The 15,761-nt window shown below is 38.8% G+C and overlaps 1 protein-coding gene across 7 annotated transcripts in view; it reads left to right on the forward strand.

Moving 5' to 3' along the window:
* Positions 1–15,761, forward strand: part of PRKDC (protein kinase, DNA-activated, catalytic subunit) — a 247,069-nt gene that overhangs the window by 48,097 nt on the left and 183,211 nt on the right. For all 7 annotated transcript variants that reach the window (XM_036094045.2, XM_078072404.1, XM_078072405.1 and 4 more), the window contains 2 exons: positions 1,066–1,173; positions 11,375–11,601. In XM_036094045.2, coding sequence (XP_035949938.2) covers positions 1,066–1,173; positions 11,375–11,601 — 335 coding nt within the window. The remainder of the gene's footprint in view (positions 1–1,065; positions 1,174–11,374; positions 11,602–15,761) is intronic.

A 15,761-nucleotide genomic window follows, 5' to 3' on the forward strand; every position in this document is an offset into this window, starting at 1 on the left:
TGCCTTCATTTCTGCCATAAACATTTTACTTTTCATATATGAGGATTAGATGTGTAATTATTTGTGTAGGTAATTGCTATGATCCAAAAGGATAATAAGACCTCTTTTAACTACCCAAGAGATCACATGGTCACACCAGACTAGGCCACCACGTTAAGCTCCCAAGGTTCCAGGAAGATGAGTACTGTCTCCCTGGGTATTATCTTTCAGAGGGGAGGAGTCCAGGCCTGGCAGACATCTGGGATTGTAAAAGCCAGAGACCCACAAGGCTCTCTGCTCCTGGAGAAACTTTATTTACATTCTAGAAGGTTGGAGTGAGAACCCAAGATCTTTTCCATCCCAAGCTCCAAGTAGTAAAGATTTTATTCCTTCTTTTTGGCAGGGTGAGAGAGTTGATTCTTTGTCCTTTATCTCTTCTTCTGTGATATGGGCTTTAAAGTTTGTGTACGTAGGGTGTTGATCTGACTTTCATTTTGTCACCACAAGGGTGTGAATCACGCTGTAGGGAACCACATGGTCATTATTTGCCTTTTTTTTGGGAGAGAGAGGGAGAGGGAGAACAGGGTGGGGGGGATGGGGCCGAAGGAGAGGGAGAGAGAGAATCTTAAGCAGGCTCCATGCTAGGCATTGGGGCTCAATCTCATGACCCTGAGATCATGACCTGAGCTGATATCAAGAGTCGGATGCTTAACCGACTGAGCCACCCAGGCACCTGGTCACTATTTGCTTTTTAGTTGAATAATGATAATGTCTCTGATCCAGAATACCTTATATGCATGTTTAGGATCAAATTAATGAAGATAAATATTTTTAAGAAACAAACAATATCTGCCTCCATAATTGAAGAACAATAAGTTTTAGTATGCATATTTTTCTCTGCTGGACTCAGGAAACAGCGAAGAAGAGCTAGAAAGAACATGTTCATCATTGAATTTTAACTAGAAAAGGAAACTAATAAAACCATTGTATTATTACTTAATTTTTCCTGTCATTTAGACAGAACTCTTTCCAATATTAAATTACTTTACCATAAAGAAAATAAACTCTAATGGTATTGTTCTTCAGGTGACAAGGCAACTATATGAGCCCCTAGTTATGCAACTGATTCACTGGTTCACAAACAATAAGAAATTTGAAAGTCAGGATACTGTTGCCTTACTAGAAACGATATTGGTAAGTAATGGTTGATTCTTTTCCTGTTATTTGCATTTACTAGTTATATTTGATCTATGTTTAGAACTTTAAGAAAAATTACCTGTCAAGATATCAAAATGTAGCTTGTAGCTAGGTCATATTGTCTTTTTTCTTTTGTTTTAGAGAATTTGTGAAATGACATTTTAACCGACAGGATGCCATAGTTATTTACTGAAGTGTTACTTTTAAATATCTACAAGCAGTGTGCACATTTTTTAAGATTTACTTATTTGAGAGAGAGAGAGCACACACAAGTGGGGGAAGGGGCAAAGGGAGAGAATCCTCAAGCAGACTCCCTGCTGAGTGCAGAGCCTGACATGGGCCTCAATCCCATGACCCATGAGATCATGACCTGAGCCAAAACTAAGAGTTAGATGCTCAACCGACTGAGCCACCCAGGTGCCCCTGCACATTTTGTTGTTGTTACTTTGTCCTCTTTTTTGGGAGAGTGGTTATAAGTTGAGAAACTTCATTATATTAAGGCTCTGTGTGTGTGTGTGTGTGTGTGTGTGTGTAGAGTAAAAGGAGTGAATAAGAATGTGCTTAGACTTTTCATCAATTGCAATACCCTCTTTAAAAAAAAAAAATCTATAGTACAATAATTAAGAGTAAAAGGAATTTTTTGAGCTTATCCAGTTTTCTCCTGCATTCAGATTCGACAACTAAAGAGCCCTAGAAAGAGTATCCATTTCTGTAGAACTATCCTGAGACTGTAGAGGTAGAATCATTAAGATTTGATCACTAGTTCATTGAAGGCAGAAGCAGGGAGGTCAGCTAAAGCCTTAGTGTCTTTTGACACTGATTTTATTATAATTTTCTGAGCTTTTGCAAATGAGTTTACATTGGATTCCTTTAAATGTCATCATATTTGATTTTACCTGTTTTTTCATCCAATAATTTGGTTTTGTCATATATTGACTTTGGAATCAGAAGCTCCAGTTAAGTGGATAGCAAGTTTGTCCAAACAGACTTCTTTTAATTCCATGTTTTTGTAAACTGATTCCAATTTGAATGTGTGTGTCACTTTCTATTAACTTTGAGAGGAGCCAGAGGAAATAGGGAATTTGACATTGGGCATCTGGACAGAGGAAATAAAGGCAGTAGGTGCTTGGTGTGTTTGTGAGGATTTCGGCTGTTGTGTTTTGCTTGCATGGGAGCATATTGCGAGGCAGGGTGGGAAGACATGTCAGGCAGAGCAGCAGAACATTGCATGTAGGGCAACCACATGCTCCAGTTTTCCCAAGACAGTCCTTATTATACTGGTTGTGTATGTGTCTCTCTTCATTCTCAGAGTTACCCTAGTTGGATGCCATGTTGTGGACAGTGGGAGTTAACTGAACATTTTAAATTAGGATGGTGATATGGTATCTGTGGTTTAATTCCCTGCAGTGTCTACCAGTGACTCTTGCCTATAATAAATACATTTAATTAAATTTAACTTGCAGCTTATTTTCATTCAGATGAATTTATTCTAATGTTTCTATTCTGAAGTTTCTGTCTAAGCTGTTTCTCTTGCCCTCTTGATCCTTGAAGGGGCTTAAGTAAGGGTTTCAGAAAGAAATCAGATAAGATCATGATAAAGTAAAGTGAGATAGTTGAGGAAAGGAAAGGTAAAGGAGGAAATGTGAAGTTGGTACAGCGCTTGAGTGAAAGCATGTCTATAGGTTTCCCAGGAAGAATTGCTAATTCCCTAATGTCACCACATGCTTTATTTACCACTGCTCTGAGAAGCAGTAAGTATCACCTCTTCACATTTCCACAGTTAATTGCTTCTTGAATTCGAAATAGCACTGTAATCAAAGATTTTGCATGTAGCAAATAACTGGGATGTTAGGTAGAAGAATTCCCTTATTTCAGTGTTCAGTATAGTTTTTCAAGTTAAACCTTTCCTACACAGATCTAAGAGGGAATTAGGTCTAGAAGGAAACAAAAACATTCAAATTTCCTTCTGTGCATTTTTTTTCAGGTATTTAAAGATGGCGCCTCTAGGAGACTGCTTTTATGGAAACTTATATTTTCAGAACCACATTTCCATATGATTTTTCTTTTTTTTTTGTTTCTGTATTTCTTTTTCTTTTTTTTTTTATTAACATATATTATTTGTTTCGGGGTACAGGTCTGTGATTCATGGGTCTTAAACAATTCACAGCACTCACCATAGGACATACCCTCCCCAATGTCCATCACCCAGCCACCCCATAACTCCCACCCCCCCTCCACTCCAGCAACCCTCAGTTTGTTTGCTGAGATTAAGAGTCTCTTATGGTTTGTCTCCCTCTCTGGTTTCATCTTGTTCCATTTTTCCCTCCCTTACCCTATGGTCCTCTGTCTTGTTTCTCAAATTCCTCATATCAGTGAGATCATATGATATTTGTCTTTCTCTGATTGACTTATTTCACTTAGCATAATACTCTCTAGTTCCATCTACATTGTTGCAAATGGCAAGATTTCATTTTTTTGGATGGCTGCATAATATTCCATTGTGTGTATACATATATATATATATATGTGTGTATATATATATATATATATATGTATATATATATACCACATCATCTTTATCCATTCATCTGTTGATGGACATCTTGGCTCTTAACCATAGTTTGGCTATCATGGACATTACTGCTACAAACATTGGGGTGCATGTGCCCCTTTGGATCACTACATTTGTATCTTTGGGAAATATCCAGTTGTGCAGTTGCTGGGTCGTAGGGTAGTTCTATTTTAAACATCTGGAGGAACCTCCGTACTGTTTTCCAGAGTGGCTGCACCAGCTTGCATTCCTACCAACAGTGTAGGAGGGTTCACCTTTCTCTGCATCCTCGCCAACATCTGTCGTTTCCTGACTTGTTAATTTTAGCCATTCTGACTGGTGTGAGATGGTATCTCATTGAGGTTTTTTGATTTGTATTTCCCTGATGCCGAGTGATGTTGAGCACTTTTTCATGTGTCTGTTGGCCATTTGGATATCTTCTTTGGAAAAATGTCTGTTCATGTCTTCTGCCCATTTTCTTGATTGGATTATTTGTTCTTTGGGTGTTGAGTTTGATTAAGTTCTTTATAGACTTTGGATACTAGCCCTTTATCTGATATGTCATTTAAAAATATCTTCTCCCATTCCATAGGTTGTCTTTGGGTTTTGTTGATTGTTTCCGTTGCTGTGCAAAAGCTTTTTATCTTGATGAAGTCCCAATAGTTCCTTTTTGCCCTTGCTTCCCTTGCCTTTGGCGATGTTTCTAGGAAGAAGTTGCTGCGGCTGAGGTCAAAGAGGTTGCTGCCTGTGTTCTCCTCTAGGATTTTGATGGATTCCTATCTCACATTTAGGTATTCCATCCATTTTGAGTCTATTTTTGTGTGTGGTGTAAGGAAATGGTCCAGTTTCATTCTTCTACATGTGGCTGTCCAATTTTCCCAACACCATTTGTTGAAGAGACTGTCTTTTTTCCATTGGACATTCTTTCCTGCTTTGTCGAAGATTAGTTGACCATAGAGTTGAGGGTCCATTTCTGGGCTCTTTTCTTTTCCACTGATCTGTGTGTCTGTTTTTGTGCCAGTACCATACTGTCTTGATGATGACAGCTTTGTAATAGAGCTTGAAGTCTGGAATTGTGATGCCCTCAGCTTTGCTTTTCTTTTTCAACATTCCTCTGGCTACTTGGGGTCTTTTCCGGTTCCATACAAATTTTAGGATTATTTGTTCCAGCTCTGTGAAAAATATCCATGGTATTTTGATAGGGATTGCACTGAATGTGTAAATTGTTCTAGGTAGCATAGACATTTTCACAATATTTGTTCTTCCAATCCATGAGCATGGAACATTTGTCCATTTCTTTGTGTCTTCCTCAATTTCTTTCATGAGTATTTTATAGTTTTCTGAGTACAGATCCTTTGCCTCTTTGGTTAGATTTATTCCTAGGTATCTTATGGTTTTGGGTGCAATTGTAAATGGGATCGACTCCTTAATTTCTCTTTCTTTTGTCTTGTTGTTGGTGTATAGGAATGCCACTGACTTCTGTGCATTGATTTTATATCCTGCCACTTTACTGAATTCCTGTAGAAGTATAGTAGTTTTGGGGTGGAGCCTTTGGGTTTTCCACATAAAGTATCATATCATCTGCAAAAAGTGAGAGTTTCACTTCTTCTTTACCGATTCGGATGCCTTTTATTTCTTTTTGTTGTCTGATTGCTGAGGCTAGGATTTCTAGTACTATGTTGAATAGCATGATGAGAGTGGACATCCCTGCCGTGTTCCTGACCTTAGGGGAAAAGTTCTCAGTTTTTCCCCATTGAGAATGATATTTGCTCTGGGTTTTTCATTGATGGCTTTTATGATATTGAGGTATGTACCCTCTATCTATCTAAACCCTCTGAAGAGTTTTGATCAAGAAAGGATGCTGTACTTTGTCAAATGCTTTTTCTGCATCTATTGAGAGGATCATGTGGTTCTTATTCTTTCTTTTATTAATGTTTTGATTTGCGGATGTTGAACCAACCTTGCAGCCCAGGGATAAATCCCACTTGGTCGTGGTGAATAATCCTTTTAATGTACTGTTGGATCCTATTGGCTAGTATTTTGGTGAGAATTTTTGCATCCATGTTCATCAGGGATATTGGTCTGTAATTCTCCTTTTTGATGGGGTCTTTGTCTGGTTTTGGGATCAAGGTAATGCTGGCCTCATAAAATGAGTTTGGAAGTTTCCCTTCCATTTCTATTTTTTGGAACAGTTTCAGGAGGATAGGTATTAATTCTTCTTGAAATGTTTGGTAGAATTCCCCTGGGAAACCATCTGGCCCTGGGCTCTTGATTGTTGGAGATTTTTTTTTTTTTTAAGATTTTTATTCATTTGAGACACAGAGATACAGAGAGAGAGAGCATGAACCGTGGGGAGAGGCAGAGAGAGAGGGAGAAGCAGGCTCCCCGCTGAACCAGGAGCCAGATGCAGGGCTCAATCCTAGGACCCTGGGATCATGACCTGAGCCAAAGGCAGACGCTTTACCATCTGAGCCACCCAGGTGCCCCATGTTGGGAGATTTTTGATTACTGCTTCAATTTCCTTACTGGTTATGGGTCTGTTCAGGTTTTCTATTTCTTCCTGGTTCAGTTTTGGTAGTTTATAAATCTCTAGGAATGCATCCATTTCTTCCAGATTATCTAATTTGCTGGCATATGGTTGCTCATAATATGTTCTTATAATTATTTGTATTTCTTTGGTATTGGTTGTGATCTCTCCTCTTTCATTCATGATTTTATTTGTTTGGGTCCTTTCTCTTTTCTTTTTGATAAGTCTGGCCAGGGGTTTATCAATCTTATTAATTCTTTCAAAGAACCAGCTCCTAGTTTTGTTGATCTGTTCTGTTCCTCTGGTTTCTATTTCATTGATTTCTGCTCTGAAATTTATTATTTCTCATACTCTGCTCGGTTTAGGCTTTTTTGCTGTTCTTTCTTCAGCTCCTTTAGGTGTAGGGTTAGGTTGTGTATTTGAGACCTTTCTTGTTTCTTGAGAAAGGCTTGTATTGCTATATACTTTCCTCTTAGAACTGCCTTTGCTGCATCCCAACAATTTTGAAAGTTGTGTTTTCATTTTCATTTGTTTCCATGATTTTTTTTAATTCTTTAATTTCCTGGTTGACCCATTCATTCTTTAGTAGGATGCTCTTTAGCCTCCATGGATTTGAGTTCTTTCCAACTTTCCTCTTGTGATTGAGTTCTAGTTTCAAAGCATCATGGTCTGAAGATATGCCGGGAATGATCCCAGTCTTTTGGTGCCAGTTGAGACCTGATTTGTGACCTAGGATGTGATCTATTCTGGAGAATGTTCCATGGGCACTAGAGAAGAATGTGTATTCTGTTGCTCTGGAATGAAATGTTTTGAATATATCTGTGAAGTCCATTGGTCCAGGGTGTCATTTAAAGCCTTTATTTCTTTGTTGATCTTTTGCTTAGATGCTCTGTCCATTTCACTGAGGAGGATGTTAAAGTCCCCTACTATTATTGTATTATTGTTGATGTGTTTCTTTGATTTTGTTATTAATTGGCTCATATAATTGGCTGCTCCCATGTCAGGGGCATAGATACTTAAAACTGTTAGATCTTCTTGTTGGATAGACCCTTTAAGTATGATATAGTGCCCTTCCTCATCTCTTATTATAGTCTTTGGCTTAAAATCTAATTTGTCTGATATAAGGATTGCCACCCCAGCTTTCTTTTGATGTCCATTAGCATGGTAAATGGTTTTCCACCCCCTCACTTTAAATCTTGAGGTGTCTTTGAGTCTAAATTGAGTCTCTTGCAGACAGCATATCAATGGGTCTTGCTTTTTAATCCAATCTGATACCCTGTGTCTTTTGATTGAGGCATTTAGCCCATTTACATTCAGGGTAACTATTGAAAGATATGAATTTAGTGCCATTGTATTGCCTATAAGGTGACTTACTGTATATTGTCTCTGTTCCTTTCTGGCCTATGTTACTTTTAGGCTCTCTCTTTGCTTAGAGGACCCTTTTCAGTATTTCTTGTATGGCTGGTTTCGTGTTTGCAAATTCCTTTAGTTTTTGTTTGTCCTTGAAGCTTTTTATCTCTCCTTCTATTTCCAATGACAGCCTAGCTGGTTATAGTATTCTTGGCTGCATATTTTTCTCGTTTAGTGCTCTGAATATATCATGCCAGTCCTTTCTGGCCTGCCAGGTCTCTGTGGATAGGTCTGCTGCCGATCTAATGTTTCTACCATTATAGGTTATAGAGCTCTTGTCCCGAGCTGCTTTCAGGATTTTCTCTTTGTCTCTGAGACTTGCAAGTTTTACTATTAGATGTCGGGGTGTTGACCTATTTTTATTGATTTTGAGGGGGGTTCTCTGTGCCTCCTGGATTTTGATGCCTGTTTCCTTCCCCAAATTAGGGAACATTTGCTAACATTTGCTCCAATATATCTTCTGCCCCCCTCTCTCTTTCTTCTTCTTCTGGGATCCCAATTATTCTAATGTTGTTTCATCTTATGGTATCTCTTATCTCTCGAATTCTGCCCTCGTGATCCGGTAGTTGTTTATCTCTCTTTTTCTCAGCTTCTTTATTTTCCATCATTTGGTCTTCTCTATTACTAATTCTCTCTTCTGCCTCATTTATCCTAGCAGTTTAAGTCTCCATTTTTGATAGCATCTCAATAGCCTTTTTGATTTTGACTTGGTTAGATTTTAGTTCTTTTATTTCTCCAGAAAGGGTTTCTCTAATAACTTCCATGCTTTATTCAAGCCCAGCTAGTATCTTTAAAATCATCATTCTGAACTCTAGGTCCGACATCGTAGTAATGTGTGTATTGAGGAGGTCCCTGGCAGTTGGTACTGCCTCTTGTTCTTTTTTTTTGAGGTGATTTTTTCCATCTTGTCATTTTGTCCAGATAAGAATAGATGAATGAGAGAGCAAAATACCAAAAGAGTAACAATGACCTCAGAAAAATATGCACTAAACAAATCAGAAGAGACCCAAAACCAGGGTTAAAGAAAGGAAAAAAAAGGGAAAGAAAAAAAAAAAGAATATGATCAGGCTGGTGAATAGAACAGAGCCACACACTAGATTTTGGGTGTATTTTGGTCTATTAGAATAAACTGCCTCCCCAAAAAAAAAAAAGAATAAAGTGCCTCCCCAAACTTTAAAGAATAAAACACTTATGTATATACAAAAATAAGAGTAAATACGTTGAAGTGATGGAATATGACTGTAAAGATGAAAATTAAAGATTTTAAAAAGGAATTGATAAGAAGTTGGTTGAAAAAAGAAAGAAGAAAAATTTTAAAAAAAAATGTGATCAGGCAGGAGACTAGAACAAAGCCATACACTAGAGATTTAGGGTATATTTTGGTCTGTGAGAGGAAACTGTATCCCAAAATTTTAAAGAAAGAGAAACGTATATATATACAAAAGATAAGGTTAAATACAATGAAGGGATAGAATATGGTTGTAAAAAGGAAAATTAAGAAAGATTTTTAAAAAGGAATTGGGGGCGCCTGGGTGGCTCAGTCGTTAAGCGTCTGCCTTTGGCTCAGGTCATGATCCCAGGGTCCTGGGATCGAGCCCCACATCGGGCTCCCTGCTCGGCGGGAAGCCTGCTTCTCCCTCTCCCACTCCATCTGCTTGTGTTCCTGCTCTTGCTATCTCTCTGTGAAATAAATAAAATCTTTAAAAAAATAAAAATAAAAAGGAATTGATAAGTTGTTGGTTGAAAATGAAAGAAAAGGGGCGCCTGGGTGGCTCAGTCGTTAAGTGTCTGCCTTCGGCTCAGGTCATGATCCCAGGGTCCTGGGATCGAGCCCCGCATCGGGCTCCCTGCTCAGCGGGAAGCTTGCTTCTCCCTCTCCCACTCACTCTGCTTGTGTTCCCTCTCTCGCTGTGTCTCTCTGTCAAATAAATAAAATCTTTAAAAAAAAAAAAAAGAAAATGAAAGAAAAATTTTAAAAAAATAGAAAATAAAGAAAATTTTAAAAATTAATATGGAAGACTAAAGAATCATGGGAAAAGCACCATGATTTCTATGTGCTGTATTCCCCTAGCTCTGGAGTTTTGCGGTTCTCATTGATTTGTAAACTTGGTCTTGGCTGGATGTTTTTGCTGATCTTCGGCAGGAGGGGCCTGTTGCCATGGTTCCCAAATGTCTTTGCCCGAGGCTGAATTGCCCCGCCCTTCCCGGGGGGGACTAAGTAATCTGCTCAGGTTTGCTCTCGGGAGCTTTTATTCCCTGAAAGCTTTCTCTACAGCTTTGGACAGAGAGAGTGAAAATGGCAGTCTCCCGATCTCTGGTGCTGGAGGAGCCGAGAACTTGGGGCCCCACTCCTCAGTGCGCCCCCAGAGAAAAGCAGTCAATCACTCCCGTCTCCCCGGTCTCTGGCCGCACTCCGTGCTTACCCGGCCTGTGACCGAGCATCTCTATCTCTGGCACACGACCCAGTGTGCAGTCTCCAAACCCAGCAGATCCCTGCAGTGCGCTCCCGCGCCGCTCCTCCCCGGGGAGGAAGGGGAGTCTCCCCGGATCTGCCGCTTGTTGGGTCCCTGCTGGAAGAGCAGTGGCTCGACTGTGCCGCGGATCACGGTTTATGGCAACTCTGAGCTGAGAGCCCACTCCTCGCCTCCGTCTGTGCAGCCGGTTTCCCTGCTCTGATACCTGGGAGTTCTGCCACACTCAGGCACCCCTGGTCTTCCTGTGACCCCGAGGGTCCTGAGACCACACTGTCCCAGCAAGGATTCCACCCCCCGCTTAGTCACTGGAGTCATGTCCCTCATCAGAGCTGACTTCTATAAGTTCCGATTTTGTGCCCCACTGCTCTATCACTTGCTGGTAGCGGCTGACGGAGGCTCCCTCCCCCCGCCATTTATCTTCCCGAATATCGCCTCGGATTCACTTCTCCGCACATCCTACCTTCCATAAAGTGGTCATTTTTCTGTTCAGAGAGTTGCTGCTATTCTTCAATCTCCTGTTGAGCTTGTAGGTGTTCAGAATGCTTTGATACCTATCTAGCTGAATTCCTGGGACCAGACGAAATTTAGGTCTCCTCCTCCACCGCCATCTTGCTTCTCCCCCATGATTTTTCTTTATGTAGCATTACAGTTCTCTTGGAACCCAGAAGGATCTTATTTTCTTTAACCTCAATAAAGCATCTCAAATACTGTTATAAGGTAAAATCACCAGAGAAACTTTTAGGATATAGCCATTGGGTTTCTTCAGGGAAAGGAAGAAATTTTGTTACTACATAATTAAAACAGTCTTTCTTTTTCTCATGGATTTTTCAGTTTCTTAGTTTTTTGTTTGTTTTTTAAAGATTTTATTTATTTGGCAGAGAGGGAGAGAGCAAGCAGAAGCAGGGGGAGCAGCAGACGGGAGAAGCAGGCTCCTCGCTGAGCAGGGAGCCCGATGTGGGGCTTGATTCCAGGACCCTGGGATCATAACCCGAGCTGAAGGCAGCCACTCAGCTGACTGAGCCACCCAGGTGTCCCGTTTCTTAGTTTTTTGGAAAGAAAGTGTTTTCATTATGTCAAAAGGACATTGTTATTAGAGTTTAGTTTCTAAACAATCTGATTGGTTTTACTTGTGCTTATTTTTTCTTGAATAGTGCTCTAAATTAATTTTCACAACATACTGTAGTTATACTCAGAAAAGACCAGGGTGTTCAGTTGACATCTTATGTTTTGTTTTAGGATGGAATTGTACACCCTGTTGACAGTACTTTAAGAGATTTTTGTGGTCGGTGTATTCGTGAATTCCTCAAATGGTCCATTAAGCAGACAACACCACAGCAGCAGGAAAAAAGTCCAGTAAACACCAAATCGCTTTTCAAGCGACTGTACAGCTTTGCCCTTCACCCTAATGCTTTCAAGAGGCTAGGAGCATCACTTGCCTTTAATAATATCTATAGGGAATTCAGGTAAGTAAGCCATATGACAGGGAAGAATATAAAATAAGTTCTTGAAATTTTTAGTAGTGATTGTGAAAAGTGCTGTTTATGTATCCATGTATTCGTATATCAGGCATTTAGTTAACTATTATGTGTCAGATGCTGTGCTATTTTCTGGGGATTAAAAAATGAATTAAAATACAGTTCGCATTCAGGAAGCTCAGAAACTACTGAGAAATACATACAAACATAATACCACAACAGTCTTTTAAATGCAACAGAAGACATAATCTTTGGAGCACAGAAGAGGAGTATCTAAGCCAGCTTGAGTAGGTTAAAGAAGTCTTCCTGTAGTGTTTATACTTAGATGAAGCTTAAAGGATAAATAAATCAGCCAAAGCATTTCAGATTAAAGAAGTGGGGTAGAGATAAAAAATAGGATGTTATATAAGGAGATGAAGACATACTATTTTCCTTGACTGTGGAGTTGGAAGTTTGAAAGGGAGCATAGTGAGACTGGCCTGGAGCCTTTGTTTGTATTGTTAAAAAACATAGGTTACTTCTAGTGACAACAAGTTCCTGGAGTTTTGGGAGAAGAGAGCTGCATGTTTAAATTTCCTCCTAAAATCCACCTGCCCATAGCTATATGGAGAGTAGATCTGAGTGATATAAGACAAGGCCAGGACACCAGTGAAGGGGTTGTTTCAGAAATCCAAAAAAAAAAAAAAAAAAAGAATCATTAGTCCCTGACCTAAGGTTGTAGTAGTGTTTGTTCATTCATTTATTGTTACTTATTAAGAATGTTATGTGCCAGGCACTGTGCCAAATGCTGATGATAAACAGATACAGCCATTCATGAGGATTACATTTAAAAAAAGAGATAGATAATAATTAATCACATAGATAATTGTAAAACTTGTTGCTGAAATCAGTTCTTTTAAGTAGTAGTAGATGATTACAAGTAATCTTATAATGAGGAACCTGACTTTGTTTGGTCCAGATAGTTCTCTCATGAAATGACAGTTATGATAAAGAAGAAGGAACAATTGTAAAAGTAAGATAGATGATAGAGAAGGATGGATGGATGGATAGGAAACTGTGTATGTGTATATGTGTACATGTGCACATTTATATGAAAATTGACTAGAGTTTGAAGCCACTATGTTATTTTTTTTTTAGCTTTTTAAAATTGTGAAACTTATATGTACAGAAGAGTGTTTAAAACATATGTATGAATCTGTCACAATTTTCAGATGACACAGTATTATATATAGAAAACCCTAAAGACTTCACCAAAAAACTATTACAACTAATAAATGAATTCAGTAAAGTTGTAGGACACAAAATCTATATATACAAATCTATTGCATTTCTATACTTTAATAACCAGTTATCAGGATGTGAAATTAAGAAAACAATCCCACTTATAATCACATCAAAAAGAATAATAAAATATCTAGGAATGAATTTAACCAAGGAGATGAAAGACCTATACATTAAAAACCATAAGACATTGGTGAAAGCAACTGAAGAATCAGTGGAAAGATAAACCATGCTCATGTATTGGAAGGATTTATATTGTTAAAATGTCCATACTCCTCAAAGCAATCAACATATTCAGTGCAATCTGTATCAAAATTCTAATGGCATTTTCCATAGAAACCAAACAATCCTAAAATTTGTGTGGAACAACAAAATACATTGAAGAGCCAAAGCAATCTTGAGAACGAAGAACAAAGTTGGAGGCATCATGCACCCTGATTTCAAACTATACTACAAAAGCTGTAGTAATCAAAACAGTGTGGTATTGGCATAAAACAGGTTAATGGAACAAAATAGCCTAGAAATAAACTCATGCAAACATGGTCAATTAATTTTTGACCCAGGAGCGAAGAATAAACAGTGGGAAAGGACAGTCTCTTTACTACCTGCTGGTGTTGGGAGAACTGGACAGCCACATGCAAAAGAATGAAACTAAACTAGTATGTTACACCATACACAAAAATTAACTCAAAATGGATTAAGGACTTGAATGTAAGACCTGAGAAGCCATAAAATTCCTGGAAGAAAACATAGGTGGTATGCTGTTTGACATCAGTTTTGGCAATGATGTTTTGGTTCTAATTCCAAAAGCAAAGGCAACAAAAGCAAAAATAAATATGTGGGACTGTATCAACTAAAAGCTCCTGCATGGCACAGGAAACCACCAATAAAATGAAAAGGTGACAGAAGGTGATCAGTATCACTAATCATCAGGGAAATGCAAATCAAAACCACAAGGAGATATCACCTCATGCCTGTTAGAATGGCTACTATGAAAAAGACAAGAAATAACGAATGTTGGCAAGGATGTAGAAAAAGGGGAACCCTTGTGCACTGTTGATAGGAATGCAAATTGACAGACCCACTATGGAAAATAGTATGGAGGTTCCTCAATAATTAAAAATAGAAGTACCATATGATCCAACAATTCCACTTTTGGGTATTTATCCAAAGGAAATGAAACATTCAAAAAGATGTATACACCCCCACGATTATTGCAGCATTATTTAAAATAGCCAAGATATGGAAAGTGTCCATCAGTGGATGGATGGATAAAGAAAATGTGGTATATGTATACAATGGAGTATTATTCAGCTGTGAAAAAAAGAATGAAATCATGCCATCTGTGAAAACATGGATGGACCTTGATGGCATTATGTTAAGTAAAATAAGTCAGAGAAAAACAAATACCTATGGTCTTACTTATTTGTGAAATCTTAAAAAAAAAAAAAAAAGACAAAATTCAAAGATACAGAGAAGAGATTGGTGGTTGCCACAGGCTGGGAAGAGAGGTAGGCAAAATGGGTGACTGGTCAAAAGGTACAAACTTCCAATTATGAAATAAATAAGTCATAGGGGTGTACAGACATTCCTCATTTTATTGTGCTTCATTTTTTAAAAAAGATTTTATTTATTTATTTGAGAGAGGGTGAGCGAGAGAAGATGGGGGGGGCAGAGGGAGAAGCAGACTCCCTGCTGAGCAAGGAGCCCGATGCGGGACTCGATCCCGGAACTCTGGGATCATGACCTGAGCCGAAGGCAGATGCTTAACCGTCTGAGCCACCAAGCATCCCTTATTGTGCTTCATTTTATTGCTCTTCACAGATACTGCATTTTTTACAAATTGACTTTGAGTAGGCACTACTTTTCCAACATTTACTCACTTTGTATCTCTAAGTCATGTTTTGGTAATTCTTAAATTATTTCAAACTTTTTCATTATTCCTGTATTTGGCATGGTGATCTCTGATGGTGATCTTTGATATAACTCTTGTAATTGTTTTGGGGTGCCATGAACTGCTCCCATATAAAACAATGACCTTAATTGATAAATGTGTGTGTTTTGACTGCTCCACCAACTGGCTGTTCCCCTATCTCTTTCCCTCTCCTCGGGCCCCCCTATTCCCTGAGACACAACAGTTTTGAAATTAGGCCAATTAATAACCCTACAATGGCCTCTAAGTTTTAAAGTGAAAGGAAGAGTTGCACATCTCTCAATTTAAATCAGAAACTAGAAATGATTAAGCTTAGTGCAGAAGGCATATCAAAAGCCGAGATAGGCCAAAAGCTAGGCCTCTTACACCAGTTAGACAAGTAGTGAATGCCAAGGAGAAGTTCTTGAAGGAAATAAAGCTGACACTCCAGTGAACACATGGATGAAAAGGATGTGAAACAGACTTATTGCTGATATGAAGAAAGTTGTAGTGGTCTGGATAGAAGATCAGACCAGCCATAAAACTCCCTTAAGCCAAAGCCTCATCCAGAGCAAGGCCCTAACTCTCTTTAGTTCTATGCAGTGAGAAGGTAAGGAAGCTGCAGAAGAAAAGTCTGAAGCTAGCAGAGGATCCATGAGGTTTAAGGAAAGAAGCTGTCTTCATAACGTTAAAGTGCAGGATGAAGCAGCAGGTGCTGATATAGAAGCTGCAACAGGTTATCTAGAAGATCTAGCTAAGATAATTAATGAAGGTGCCTACAGTAAGCAACAGATTTTCAGTGTAGATGAAACAGCCTTCTACTGGAAGAATAATCCATCTAGTACTTTCATAGCTAGAGAGAAGTCAGTGCCTTGCTTCAGAGCTTCAAAGGACAGGCTGACTCCTGTTAGAGGCTAATATAGCTGGTGACTAAGTTAGAGCCAGTTCTGATTTA

This window comes from Halichoerus grypus, chromosome 5 (assembly GCF_964656455.1).
Source record: "Halichoerus grypus chromosome 5, mHalGry1.hap1.1, whole genome shotgun sequence".
NCBI lineage: Eukaryota > Metazoa > Chordata > Mammalia > Carnivora > Phocidae > Halichoerus > Halichoerus grypus.